Here is a 15,030-nt window from a genome sequence, read left to right on the forward strand (position 1 = left end):
TTTAAAATTGCCAAAAAAAATTGAAAGAAGATTATCAAATAAAAAATTTATCTCAGAACTAAAGACAGAAGAATTTGATGCAAATGCTGGGATTAGAGAATATTCCCATGATGCAACTCAAAAACAGCATCTAACTCTTTATTTTATCACATTAGAAAATAAAAGTGAAGATTAAAATTATAAGATTATAAAAAGACCCCCAAAAAATTAATACTGATGTAATCTCAACTGAATTTCCGAAAATGTGTAATTACTAACATATTTTTATAATTCAAAAAGGTCAATTTAAATTTTCAATAAGACATAATTTCCCAAAATATATAGTTCTCAAAAATTATAAATTCTAAACAATCAACTTTAGTTTTCAAATCAAAATCATCCCACTGCACATTACCTAGTGAATCTTCGACTTAAATGAAAAAAATACTTCCCACACCTTTTGTAAGCACTACAAAGCAACTGCCCTGGTATACCAAAATGATACTAAGCACCTAGTGCAAAGAATAACAAAGCAATATAATATGATTCAATTCAAGCTAATTCTATGAAGAATTTTTAAAAAGCACAAAACTAAAAGAAAACACTTCATATAAAAATCCATGTAAAAATTACCAACTGTTAAATCTCCTTTTGCCTTTTCTTTTTTTTTAAAAAATTGATTGATCACTAGAGAGTAATCAAGATTAAACATATTTAGGTCAGAGGACTGAAACAAGGGCCTTCACATGAAGTATAGTGAAGGTCCCATAATGCTAATTTGGTTTTAAAAAAAAATCTAAGGCGATTCAAATGAACAAAACATGCAATGCAAAGAAATGAAGAATGAAGCATCATACATTTCAGATTAATGGCAATAATCAAACCAAACTCAAATGAACTGATGGGGAATATATCTTTTTTTTTCGAAAAAAAATCATACAACTGATAACTAAGGTAGGATTTAGTACAAACATGCTTACATATTATGCATTTTCAGGGAAAACTTTTTGGATAAAATCCAAAAACCTATGAGAATAGAACTCCGGATCAACTGCGGAGATAGAAATAGAATCAAACTGAAGTGATTTGTAGGCACGCTCGATTTTCTTGGTCATGTTGTATTCCTGCAGTATATCGATGATCCCAAGATAAAGAACAACATCGTAAACTTCATGAATAGGCTCCTTTTCATCATTCCCAGGAATATGCTCTGCCCTTGCAGGCATGTTAACGCCCAGCTGGATTTGAAGCCTAGTATGGACATCAAACTAATGTCAAATTCCACAAAAGTAATAGATTATGTATAAACTTCGTTGCTTGGGCATAAGTGAAATGTTTTTGCACCACGAAGAGAGAATTAATTGAAAGAAGACATGTCAAAGGCGATTAAAAAAATCTCCCATTTACATGCCTTGACAGTTTGAATTTGATTGTAAATTGTCTGAGGAATTAACATAGGACCTGGTAAATCCCTCGCCTTGAGCAATATTGGGTCCAAGAGATCACATGTTGAAAGATGTACCAAAGTGGCAAAAAGATGAAGCGCTCGCCCCGAGCGTCCTCGCCAACCCGCCCTAGGACCAACATAGAAGAGGTAAATCACGGTGACTGAGGAGGCAAGTGGATTGGGGGAGGGGTGAGTTATACAGGATGTAGGGATTTACGCCCTGCTAGCCCAAGGTTCGACCCCTCAACCTCAAGTGGCAAACCTCCATCCACTTACCACCTTAGCAATACCAGTGGGGGTAAAAAAGAAGATGTACCAAAGGAGATAGAGAAAGTGGAATGAGGTAGAAATTCCACCCCTTTAGTCTACCAAGTATTCTTAAAACCAAGATATTCTCCTACCAAGAACCTTAGCATTTTGGATTGGATTTGACACCCTTTTTGGCTTCAATAGTACTGAACTTGTGGTTTCCTTTTTGTTCCACTTAAATAAATAAACATGCAAAACTGACTTTCAGATGTTATAAAAAATGATATCCCCGTGACTATAGTTGAGAACACTGGCCATTTATTGTTATTGCTGTGCAAATAAATTGTATACTGGAAACATCCTTTGAATCTCAAAGATATGTTTTGCATCACATTACATTTCCTGAACTCTATTTTTTAATGTTGCTACTACAATCTTAATCATTTCTAGCATATTCCAAACAAGATTAAAAATTTTCAAGAAATGCTATCAGGATGTTGTCCACGTAAGAGTCAAATTTTTATAAAATTTCAAGAAAAATTTACCTTGCTGTGCCTGGAAGAAGTAGATCCACTTCCTCAAAACCAGCAGCTGATGCACGCAGACGACTTCCTCTTATATGAGGGCCCACAACGACACTTTCATCACTTACACGTGGAACTAAAACAAGGCCTTGTGGATAGTTAAAAATCTCATCCTCCTGTGCATCTGAAAGGAATATCATTGGAACACATAAATTTAGTAAAAGAGGTAGGTTTGTTGTGATTACTAATAGCATAAAAAAGTGATTGCCCTTCTACAACAATAACACAAACTCAAGAAAAGCAATTCACATGTAAATAGTTGTTTAATATTAGTCCTATGACTAGCCTGTTTTGAGCCACAGAAGCTTTTAGTTTCCATTATGGAAAAATCACGTCCAAAAGCCGATTGAGTAGAGACTCTAGTGCCTATGGTAAGATTTTATTTTGTTGTGGACAGCTGACATTATATCTTAGCTGAATGTAGGCAATGTAAAAAGGTTAAAAACAACAAAACTCAATAATGTTTGTTTTATAGATTAAAAAAATGCAATTTTTTAATCAGAGAAAATAATTGCATCTCTTTATCGCTGGAACCAATAGAGCAACACCAAAATCCTTAATGATGAAATTGAGCAAACAACCTGCTAGTTTTTTCTATCAACATGTGTCAGTTAAAGTTGTAAGTAATCAAGGATGTAATTTGAAAGCATAATATTTTATTCTTAACTATAACTGTAGTAGTATAACTATAGACAAAAGGCAGCTCCATTAAGTCATGCTCTCATAATAATGTTGAATAGTTCGTTTAACCCAATACTATATGCAAAACAAGGGCACTTTAGCAATATTGCTGGACTTCGAGTAACTTTCCTTTCAGAATAACAATCAAATTTAAGCATTTTGTTTTGGAGAAGGAAACATTTCTCACCTTCCTCCGAGAGAATAGTCAATCCATCTCGTGTAACACTTTGGTTATATGATGGAAATGATTGCAAGTGGCGTGGGGCTCTATAATGGACACCTAATAGTAGGCTATAATCCATTATGCGTTGAGTCTCCAAAAATTTACTGTCAATTTCAATCTGCCTGCAGTACAAATTAGTAGAGAACTTTCAAAGAAAAGTAACAAAAAGAATAACCACCGCGTTAATTTACTTTGATGCAGATATTCAAACTCAGAAGACATTCAAATACATGTTCAATGGTATTGCAAATAAAAAAGCAATCAAAGTTGAACTTCTTAGACACATGAAGTGTCCACAACCATTCTTGTTCCATCTACAATTACCCTATCAATCATACAAATGCTGATATTAAAATTACATTCAAGAAATAACACGTTTGGATCCATGTAATTTAATCTTGCCCCATAGCAGGACTTTCAGGTGGAGATGCAACATTCTAAACAAGATAGGCACTAGGTGGCATCGGTCATTACATTTTTTTCAGTTGCAATCAATATAGTTGCTGCAAGCTATATAAAGCTCAATACAGACCATATAAAGCAAAGATTTAAAATTTGCCATGGTTAGAGTTTTGATCTTTGATTAGAACGATACATTTTTTATACTATATCATGTTGTGTCACTATGATTTTGATACTTATTTAATTATATTATTAACGATAATATGATGGATTTTATTTAATATAAATTGTATTTAATATGTTGGAGTTCAGTTAGTCAACTCATCGATAAGTTGACGGCTCCAACCGATGGAGGTCGGTATGACAACATGAATTAGTCTTCTTTATATTCTCAGGAAACCCTTCTCGGTATCATCATCACCGGACCTAGTTTTGGTTACCAACTTGATATTTTCGGTAATCAAACACTTTCTCGGATGTTGACCCACCCTTTTAGATAAACTTATTGCTTCGGATAAGAGATTTACGATAGAGGCGAAAGCAATTTCTTAGTGTAAAATAGTCCCTAATCAGTACTAGAAAACTTCAGTGGTGGAAGGGCTTTGTATAAAAGGATTAATACCATCCAACAAGAGATTTGTGAAATTTCTTTTCATAAATCTTTTAATTGATCTTCAAGATCATAATTAACTACGTGAAATCACTTAACTATTTGTTATAAGAACATTTTCTTACTTGAGCAAAGCATCTCTCCAAGAAGGCTCCAAATAGAAGCAGTAATCAAGATCCAAGTCTTTCAGCGTTGTGTTCTCATCTATTTCAACATTCTCAGTTGAGCGTCCCAAGGACGACCCTTTCAAATCAAATCTCCTGTGAATTCTCAATTCTGTGCAAAACATGTTCCCCATTACAACAAACCTGAACTGCAAAATAAAGAATCAGTTTTTCTTTATACAATGTCCAAGAATTCAACTTATTTCTACAATGAAATAGTTGACAAAAATATTAAATTTCAAGAAACAGGTTTTTGTAAAGATATTATGCAAATTTCATGTTACCTTTTGCCCGCTAGAAGGCTTGACCCTGTGAAGACCAAAGAATTTAGTGATGAGGGTGTTATCATAAGTACGGACATGATGATAGTAGTTGGGCAGCATTCGCAACAGGACCTACAAAAGTATTGATATTTGTAAAACTAAATAAAAATGATTGTTTTAAAATTGAAAAGAAAATGGGCTCATTTTGCCTTGTGCTTCTATATTTAGAGAATTGAAAACAAAGAACTAAAGACCTCATTGAGAATGGTCCACTTATAATAACAACCAAGCCTCATCCCATTACGTAGATGTGGCTATATGGATTTTTCTATGTCATTGAGCTCTATCATCTATATTTAAATAAATTTTATCTTATTTTAGTGTTGCTAAGCAAGTCTCTTTTTTGTCTACCTCTTTCTCGTTTAATGTGCATATTTGTCCTAGTTTCACATCGTCTAACTAGAACATTTATTGGTCATCTAAGTACATATTCATACCATCTTAAATGTGACTCTCTCAGAGTTCTCTCTAAATGCAACACCGACTTTCTCTCTAATGTTTTCATTTCTTATTATGTTCATCCTCGTATATTCATACATCCACCTTAACATTCTCATCTCTACAACTCTCATCTTCTATTTATGTACTCGAATCATAGCCTAACATTCAACTTCATATAACATAGCAGGTCCAACCACCAGTTTGTATAACTTCCCTTTAAATTTTAAAGATATTTTACGATCACATAGAATACCCAATGCTCTCTCCTGTTTCAATCATCCTGGTTATATTTTATTTAAGACATCTCTCTCAATCTCTTCATCCTTTCGCAAAAATTATCCTAAATACTTAAAGCTCTCAGTTCCACTTGTCATCTCCTATCTTAACAATTATCTCATTACGTTTAATATTGCTAAACTAAAATTCCATATATTCTATTTTTTACTCTACTAAACCTAAAACCTTTCATTCCACTTCTAGTGTTTCCCGTAAAGTTTCAAGTTTAGCATTTACTCTTTCACATGTCTCATCAACAAAACAATATCATATGCAAATAACATGCACTACGATACCGTGTCTTGGATGTGTTTAATGAGTTCGTCGATGATAAGTGTAAAAAGATAGAAACTTAGAGTTTATCCTTAAAGTAACCCTATCTTTATGAAAAATATTTTAGTTAATCCGTCTAAAGTTTCCACTCTTGTCGTTATGTTCTTGTATATATCATTAATAGTTCAATATATGTTATGCTAATATCTCGCTTTTCTAAAATTCCCCATATAATTTCTTTGGGAACTCTATCATAGATTTTTTCTAGGTCAATTAATATCATCTATAGATTTTGCTTTTGTTCCCAATACTTTTCAAATAGTCGTCTGAGAAGATATAAAGCTTCTATTGTCGACCTTCCATTCATTAATCCAAATTGATTTTCAATCACCGTGATGTCTTTTTTATTACTCTTTCCCAAAGTTTTATAATATGAACGGTCCACTTAAAAGTACATATTAATTTTATTAAACTATTCGAATAGTGGTTAAAAGGATGCCACTAAGATTCATAGAAATACTATTTTATACATAGACTGCATAAGAGCAAAAGATGACAAATAATTTGAAGGGAAGAGTTACAAATTACACCCATATACTTTAATCACCAAATTTATTGGTATATCAAGATAACTACTACGACAACAACCAAGCCTTATCCCACTAGGTGGGGTTAGCTATATGAATCCCTCTATGCCATTGAGCTCTATTTCCTACTATATCAACATTTATATTTAAATAAATTTTATTTTACTTTATTGGTGCTAACCAAGTCTTTTTTTGGTTTTCCTCGTTTGATATGAACATTTGTCATAGTTTCACATGGTCTAACTGGAATATTTATTAGAAGTATATGTTTGTATCATCTTAAACGTATCTCCCAGAGTTTTCCCTCAATAGGTGCAACCCCGACTTTCTCTTTAATATTTTCATTTCTTATCCTGCCCATCTTTATCTATCTACGCATCCACCTTAACATCCTCATCTCTATAACTCTCATCTTCTACTCATTTGCTTGCGTTATAGCCCAATATTCAGCTCTATACAACATAACAAGTCTAACCGCCATTTTGTAAAATTTACCTTTAAGTCTTAGAGATACTTTACGATTGCAAAAAACAACTGACGCTCTTTTCCATTTCAACCATCTCGCTTGTATTTTATGTAAGACATTTCTCTCAATCCCTCCATCCTTTTTGCAAAAAAAATCCTCAATACTTAAAAACTCTCAATTACATACAACTCGTTATCTCCTATCTAAACAATTGTCTCATTACGTTTAATATTACTAAACTTAAATTTCATATATTCTATCTTTACTCTACTAGGCGTAGCATTTCCCACCAAGATTCGAGTTTAGCATTTACTTCTTCACATGTCACATCTATCAAAAAAATATCATCTGTAGACAGCATGCATCATGGTACTATATCTTGGATGTGTCCAGTGAACTCATCCATGATTAGTATAAAAAGATAAGAATTTAGGGTTGATCCTTGATGTAACCTCATCTTTATGAGAAACGCTTAGGTTAATCCACCTGAAGTCTTCACTCATCCTCGTACATATCCTTAATTAGTTCAATATACGTTATACTAATACTTCGTTTTTCTAGTGTTCTCCATATAATTTCCCGTGGGACTCTATTATATGCTTTTTCTAGTTCGACAAATACCATGTGTAAGTCTTTCTTCTGTTCTTGATACTTTCAATTAGTTGTGTGAGAAGATGTATAGTTTCATTGTCGACCACCCAAGCATAAATCCAAATTGATTTTCGGTCACTGTTTCCTTCCTTAGTCTTTTTTTCATACTCTTTCTCAAAATTTCATGGTATGACTCATTAGTTTAATGCCCTTATAATTTTCATAATTTTGTACACATTATTTATTCTTATATAAGGGAATTAGAGTACTTACCCTCTATAAATTAGATATTTTTTTAGTTTTCAATGTCAGGTTGAATAGCTTTCATATCAAGGCAACCACTATGCCTTGAAAATACTGAAAGTATGTCCGATGCTAAAAATTACTAGATTTCAGTTGTCAACAACTTGTATGATAATTATATGAAAATAAGGAAAAGCTCTTTTACCAATTTGTAAATTCAAAGATCTTAATTATCCATTAGCTACCTAAAATAGCCAAATAATAGATGAGAAAAATACCTTGACTTCTGATTTACGGAGTGTCTTAATCATGAACCGATCATCTTGGGAAAGAAAAAATATACTGCCACTTTTCCCAGGAGAAGAAAGCTCCCTGAGTGCATCATTACCACATATTGACATCATATAATCTGCAGCGTCAATTTTAAACATTTCTCGTAGGTTTCTGCAAATGAAAAGAAACAATGAAAAAAAATTGAAAGGGTTACATAAGAAGGCGTTAACAAATTTCATACGCAAACAACAAATGAACTCAAATATAAAGAAAAAAAAGATTAGATAGCATTAAGTAAAATTCCTTGACATTTGGGTTTCCCTGGGTCGAAAAATTAGTACGTGGAGAGTGGAAAAGGCAAAATTAGTACGTGGAGAGTGGAAAAGGCAGTACACGCACACACAACACCCACCCACCGATATTTCCATCCAAATAACCCACCCACCCTAAATCCAAATTTGTTTTGCAACAAGACTGGAAAGTAGAAGTACAAACACATGTACGCACATTCAAATAGATCACAATCTGACAAAAAATTACATTCCAGTCCCAACAAAATTGATTATGAATATATCCTAGGAAAATCACTATGATGCATGAATAGAAATCACATGATATGTACAAGCATAGTCATAAAATAAAAGTAGAGCATGATGAGTACACACCATTTTCTTAGTAAGAATTGAAGGCAAGTGAACTTCATTCGTAGATTGCAGAAAGGATAACTTGACATGAGAAGAACACATGCACTAACATATTTCTAGGGCAAATAAAAAGAATTATATTAATCACATTTTTTATACATGATACATCAAATGACATCAGTCACATAATTTCTCCATTTTCAGGCAAAGTAGAGCTTCAATATTATTCTAATAAAAAAAAATTTAAAACAAAGAATAAGTACAAAGGAAATTATGCAAGTAAATGGAGCAGATTGGAAGTATGCAACAGCATAAGAAAGAAAAAGCAGAGCTGCAACAAGTTTGTGCTTTCTGATACAAACAGCCCAGTAGGTTGTGCATATTCTACCAAATAAGAAAATTCATGGCGGATTCATAGATATCCAAAACAAACAACCAAAAAAAATCATAAGGACAAACTAATGGAAGCTAACTTAGCTATAAGAATGATCTATTATGGCATTATACTCTTGAGAATTTTTTAATCAAACAGTACCAATTGCTGAAATAAATGTATCATTAAGGAAATTGATTGAAAAGATTTCTTAAAATGTTGTTTTTATATTGTGGTTTAAATGGAACCACAAAAGTTTGCTCACTTTTGGAACTTTCCAAATTCCATTTCAGTTCAATTATAATTTGAAGTTACTGTTTAAAAATTTTAATTGGTTTGAGATTTGAACCAGGCCGACCATTAGGCATAACAAGGCTAATGCCACAAGTCATCATCTTCAACTGCCTAAATCATTTGTGAGCACCCACCAGATTGTCCTTGCATACAAAGTTGGCAAGAACATGATCCCTAACCTAGTACATTTTGAGAAATTCGATGACCCTCATACAACCATTGAAAGCTTGATCATGACCACCCAAGTTCTCCATATTAGCATCATCACAGACCTTGCTCCTATCTAGGGGGCACTCTGGCCACCCACAAGTTGCTCCCTTTCATTGTCTCCACTCATGTTTCTCCTCTCCTTCCACCCACAAAGATCAATCTACACTAAACTAATCAAATAAAGGAGATGGACAACATCTCTGAATGGCACTAAGCCATCAGTGTTATTTGAGTCCACCTCCTAACTGACATTGCAACTAGATTCAAATCACTCACAATTTCTAGATATGTAAACAGGTAGTGTTGTCATATTTACTTCTAACCCAACAAACAAAAATGAAAAAAGGAGAATACATAATGTTACAGATTATATAAATTTTAATATGGAATTGTAGAAATACGAATTACCTTCATTGCATGAATTTGATTAAGTCTAAATACTTCGCCCTGCTCCATACAACATCTTCATATATTTGTTCAGGTGTGGAACATTTTTATGCAACAGGTTCAAAGTTTCTTTAGTATTTCAGATTTAGTTTTGTGTTTTCCTTTTTCTTTTGTTCTTGTTGCTCTTTGATGATGTGGCCAAGAAGAAATTTGCCATGATCTTTGCCAATGAATACATCAAATTCTGTCAGTATCATGAATCATAAGAATCTTCATCCACACCAATCACTATCGTCATCGAGTCGAGTCGAGTCGAGTAGAGTAAACCAAATACATGTCTTGTTTTCTTCATCTTCCAAATGGGTCATTAATTCTAATGTCATAAATCATATAACAGGTAACTCTAAGTTGTTCTCTACTTTTCAATCACTTAACAAATGGGTCAACCATGGTTTGAAATCTTGTAACATGCCAAACAAAACAGTTGAAATGTATTCTTCCGACAAATCACCAAAAGTCGATACCACTCGACGCCAAGATTCAAAATCTCAAATTGTGTCGTAGTTTCGGTCTTTGACTAGAAAGATATGCATGGTGCCGATGAGAGATTGGAGATTGAAGGAGGAAGGAAATGCAGCAAGGGTGTGTTTAATTTCAATCTTTGACCAAAAAGATATGCATGAATTGGAATGCTATGTTTCGGTAATTTTAAACCATGTTCGGCACAAAATGTTTCATCCAAGGTTTAAAATCTTGGCTTGTGCCGAGGTTTCGATCTCAGACAGAAATGATACGGTTTCGGCATCATATCGTGCCGTGCCGATACGATTTCGATATTTTTTATTTATATATAGTAATTATTAGATAAATATGTTTATTGTATATAATTTAAAAATAAGTTATATATTCATTTTATATAAATTCTCTATTATTGAACTCAATAATAGTGTGAATCAAATGGAAGCATTGGTTCTTGTAATATTTTACTTAGGCCAACTCTATAGTTCTCCAATGCCCAGATTAAATAATCATAATTATATAAATTAATGGGAAGATGCTATTTTATATATAATAATTATATAAATTAACTATTTATTTATTTAAATAATATATATTTAAAATAGTAAAAAAAATATTAGAATATCAATTAAACATTAAAACAGTAAAAAATACAAAATAATTTTTAAAAAAAATATCTGAATATAAATTTAGAAGGGGAGTCTTGGCACAACGGTAAAGTTGTTGCTTTGTGGCCTAAAGGTTACGGGTTCGAATCTTGGAAATAGTCTCTTGCAAAAAGTAGGGTAAAACTGTGTACAATAGATCCTTCCCCGGGACTCCGCATGGTGGGAGCTTCATGCACCGGCTGCCCTTTTTTTTATCAAAATATAAATTTGATTTATTAGATTTTTTATTTTTTTAGATTTTTTTTAAAAAATAAATAAAATTTAAAACAATACAAAAATAATAATTTATTATTTTAAAAAAAATAAATATATTTTTTATATTTTATTAGGATAATTTAATTAGGGCTTCTAAAAGCCTCTTTGAAATATCACGCCTAAATTGGGAATTGTTTGAATTATTTAAATTGGAATATTAATTTTGAACAGGATCCATCCCATCTGCGGGACGCCTCTGGTGCCTCGCGATGCTTCTGACACCCCGCGATGCCTCCGACGACCCACGACACCTCCGACGACCCACGACGCCTCCGGCGACTCTGCAACATCACGCGTACGCATCTACGCGACGCTTCTGGCGCCCGCAACGCTTCCGACACCGCTAGAAGCGTCCCACGACGCCTCCGAGATGCCTCGACCCACCTACTACTTGCGATGTGCATATGTGACGCACTCAAAATGGCCGCACGTATGGTGCTGATTTCGCTCCGGCAGCACAGACAGAACGATAGAAACCGTCTGTGTCGCACAGCACGGAACGACATTTCAATTGTTGGTCCCATCTCCTTTCTTCTTCAACTCTAATCCATTACCAACACCATACTTTGAAACATCGACATGATACTGAAACAATATGGTTCCATTCAAAGATCGAAGCTTTGGCACAACTCTAAATTTTGAACCTTGGGATCAATCTCTTATGTTCTTGGGTCCGACAATAATTACTCCAACTCCTTCAATTCCATTACACCCTATCTTAAGCTTACCTCAGTTGTCCTTTAATTTAATTTCTATAATTAAGCTCACCCAAATTCTTAACTGTTGTGTCTCATTCTTTCTTGATTATTGTCTTTTTCAAGATCTTAGGACAAAGAAGATTATTAGTAAATGACATGAGTTTGGGCCACTACATCCTTGATGCACATGCACCAAGTCTATCATTTGTTCTAAAATAATCACCTCATTCGAAGCACATTGATGGTTGGGTCATCCTTCTCTCCTAGTATTGAAGAAACTTTATCCCTAATTTTATAATCTATACTCATTAGATTGTGAGTCATGTCAGTTTACTAAACACCGTCGTCTTAGTTCAAGTCTAAGAGTCGAATAACGAGCTAGTGCTCATTTTGAATTATTCTTTAAGATGTTTAGAGTTTTGGGTTTAAGTGTTTTATTATTTTTGTTGATGATTATTCTCATATGACATGGTTACATTTGACAAAAAGTTATGTCATATGGTTATATTTGACAAAAAGTTATTCTTTTATTTCTCTGCCTTTTTTTGTTGAGATTAAAACTCAATTTAATGTTCATATGCAAATAGTGCGAAGGTAAAGTTGTTATCGAGTGACCTTGTGGTTGCATATTCGAGTTGCGAAAACAATCTCTTACAATGTAGGATAAGGCTGCATACAAAAAACTTAATGTAGAGTGACCCTTCCTCGGTACCCCATATTGACGGGAGCTTCCTGCACTAGACTGTCCTTTATACAAATATTACAAAGTGATAACACTAGGGAATAATTATCAGAAAGATTCAAACTTACATGACTCAACATGGCATTCTCCATAAGATCTCGTGTAGATACCATCTCAAAATGGGATTGCTAAGAAAAAGAATAGACATCTTAAAATTGCAAGGTCTTTATATTTCAAATGCGGGTTCCGCATTTGAAAGTAAGTACACTCGTGTGATAACCAAGTGGCTCTACATATTGCTTCCAATTCCATATTTTATGAGCGAACTAAGCATATTAAAATTGACTTGTCATTTTGCCCAATTCTGTAAGATTTGGGTGGTGTTTGATTTAGGGGTTTAGGAATGAGGGAATGGATTCATTCCCAAACATGTATTTGGTTAATGGGAATGGAATTAAAATTTTAGAATGAAATCCAAAAACTTGGGTATTGATGAAACTCATCTCCTCCCTTAGGTTTTGATGGGAATGGAAATAAGAATGAGAATTAAATTTTGGACGAAAATACCCTTAATATATTTGTTCAATTTTTCTTTCATATCACTTTCTCTCTCTATGTTCTCTCTCATCATACTTTCTCTCTTCTCATTTTATCATCACATTTTCTCTTTCATCATTCTCTCTCCTCTAATCTCTCCCATTATACACTCTCTCATTTTTTCTTATCACACTCTCATTCTCCCATCACACTTTCTCTCTCCTTATCCTCTCTCATCATGCTTTCTCTCCCATCACACTCTTTCCTTATTTTTTCTCATCACACTTTCTCTCTCATCATGCTTTCTCTCTCATCATGCTTTCTCTCTCCTCAATCTCTCCCATCACACTCTCTCTCCTCATTTTCTCTCATTACACTCTCTTTATTCTCTCCCATCACACTTTCTCTCTCATCACATTTTCTCTCCTCATCCTCTCACCATGCTCTCTCCCATCACTCTCTTTTTTCATTTTTTCTTATCACACTTTCCCTCTCTTTTTTCTTTCCCATCACATTTTCTCTCTCATCCCACTTTCTCTCTCATCACTCTCTCTCATTATATTTTTTATCACATTCAACTTTCTCTTACATCTAATTTTTTCTCTTATTTTCCTCTAAGAGTAAAAAAGAAAATTTTGATTTATTCCGATAGAAAATATTCAACTAACCAAACATTATTTTTAAGAATGATATATATGCTTATACTCATTCTCATTCCACAATACTATAACTCTCATTCCCATTCCGATTCCCAGGAAAGAACCAAACGTCACCTTGATCTCTGCAAGGTATGTGAAGACGGGAGAATAAGTGAAATATATTTTCATGGGTTCATGTTGATTATCTTTGTAACAAACTGGCAATGATCAATGTTTATGCTCTAGCTTGAGGTGTTGCAAATTATATAAATAAAAATATAGAATTGTAGGGATATGATTTACCTTGATTGTATGGATTTGATTAAGTCTAAATATTCTCTCTCTCAATATATATATATGAAATTGATAAATAAAATAAATAATATATTTTTAATTCCTCCAAAATTTCTTAACACATAAAAAGGAAATTACAATCACAAAAAACAAAAAGAGAAGCCAGATATGAAATATACCACATGACATTAGATATTATGTCATTAGATGTTTATTGTTAAGTTAGAGTTCAATGTATATATGTTGTCTCAAATTGTCTTTATTAGATGGGGAAATTATCCCTCTTAGAATCCCTACCTAGCCCTCTTCTACTTTATATGTATTATTGATCAATACAAACTATTTACAAATTCACCCTTACACTTCTATTTATTTACAACTTGGTCTATGACACCATAACACTCTCCTCAAATGCTAAAGCTAGTTCGAATATATTACAAACACCCAACTTGTTGTAAATATATCTTAGAGATTTTTTCAATAAGTCTATATGATTTAAAGATGACCTCAATCACAAAACAAGCTCCCTTTCCTAGAGCACTCTTGAGGTATCATAGGATCCATAACTGCTAACCAACGAGTGACAGCTCGTGTATATGACTACGCACAACAATGAATAGGAAATACTCATGCAAACGAGGAGGAACAATTAGGGGAATGGAAACCAAACAACAATAATGCAATATTGGGAAGCTATTCCAATTTCAGCTATGCTAACTATAAAATTGATTGACTACCCACTTGTCCCAAACGTTTGACTATTAAAAAAGATATCAATTTATATATTTATATTTTAGGTGAAATACTTTACTTAAAGAACCCGACCTCCCAACACAAAAATTGATTTAATGTTTTTTTAACTGAGTAAAATTTGAACCTCTTGCTCTAGAACCAGTTAAATTAGGAGAAAATTTAACCCTCTGTGAATCCTTAGGTACTTGCCCAATAAGCTATTTTAAAATAAAGCCTTACACTTTGATGTATTTACAACTTAATCCATGACACCATAACAAGCTCAA

At 33.3% G+C, this 15,030-nt stretch overlaps 1 protein-coding gene across 2 annotated transcripts in view; it reads right to left on the bottom strand.

The window, feature by feature from the left end:
* Nucleotides 1-878: 878 nt before the first annotated feature.
* LOC122055913 (phosphatidylinositol 4-phosphate 5-kinase 9-like) overlaps nt 879-15,030 on the bottom strand; it is a 32,253-nt gene continuing 18,101 nt past the window's right edge. For both annotated transcript variants that reach the window (XM_042617600.1, XM_042617602.1), the window contains 6 exons: nt 7,818-7,983; nt 4,624-4,734; nt 4,301-4,488; nt 3,128-3,285; nt 2,221-2,383; nt 879-1,230 (listed from right to left, as the gene is read on the bottom strand). In XM_042617600.1, coding sequence (XP_042473534.1) covers nt 963-1,230; nt 2,221-2,383; nt 3,128-3,285; nt 4,301-4,488; nt 4,624-4,734; nt 7,818-7,983 — 1,054 coding nt within the window. In that variant the 3' untranslated portion in view covers nt 879-962. The remainder of the gene's footprint in view (nt 1,231-2,220; nt 2,384-3,127; nt 3,286-4,300; nt 4,489-4,623; nt 4,735-7,817; nt 7,984-15,030) is intronic.

This window comes from Zingiber officinale, chromosome 3B, assembly GCF_018446385.1.
Source record: "Zingiber officinale cultivar Zhangliang chromosome 3B, Zo_v1.1, whole genome shotgun sequence".
NCBI classification, from domain to species: Eukaryota; Viridiplantae; Streptophyta; class Magnoliopsida; order Zingiberales; family Zingiberaceae; genus Zingiber; species Zingiber officinale.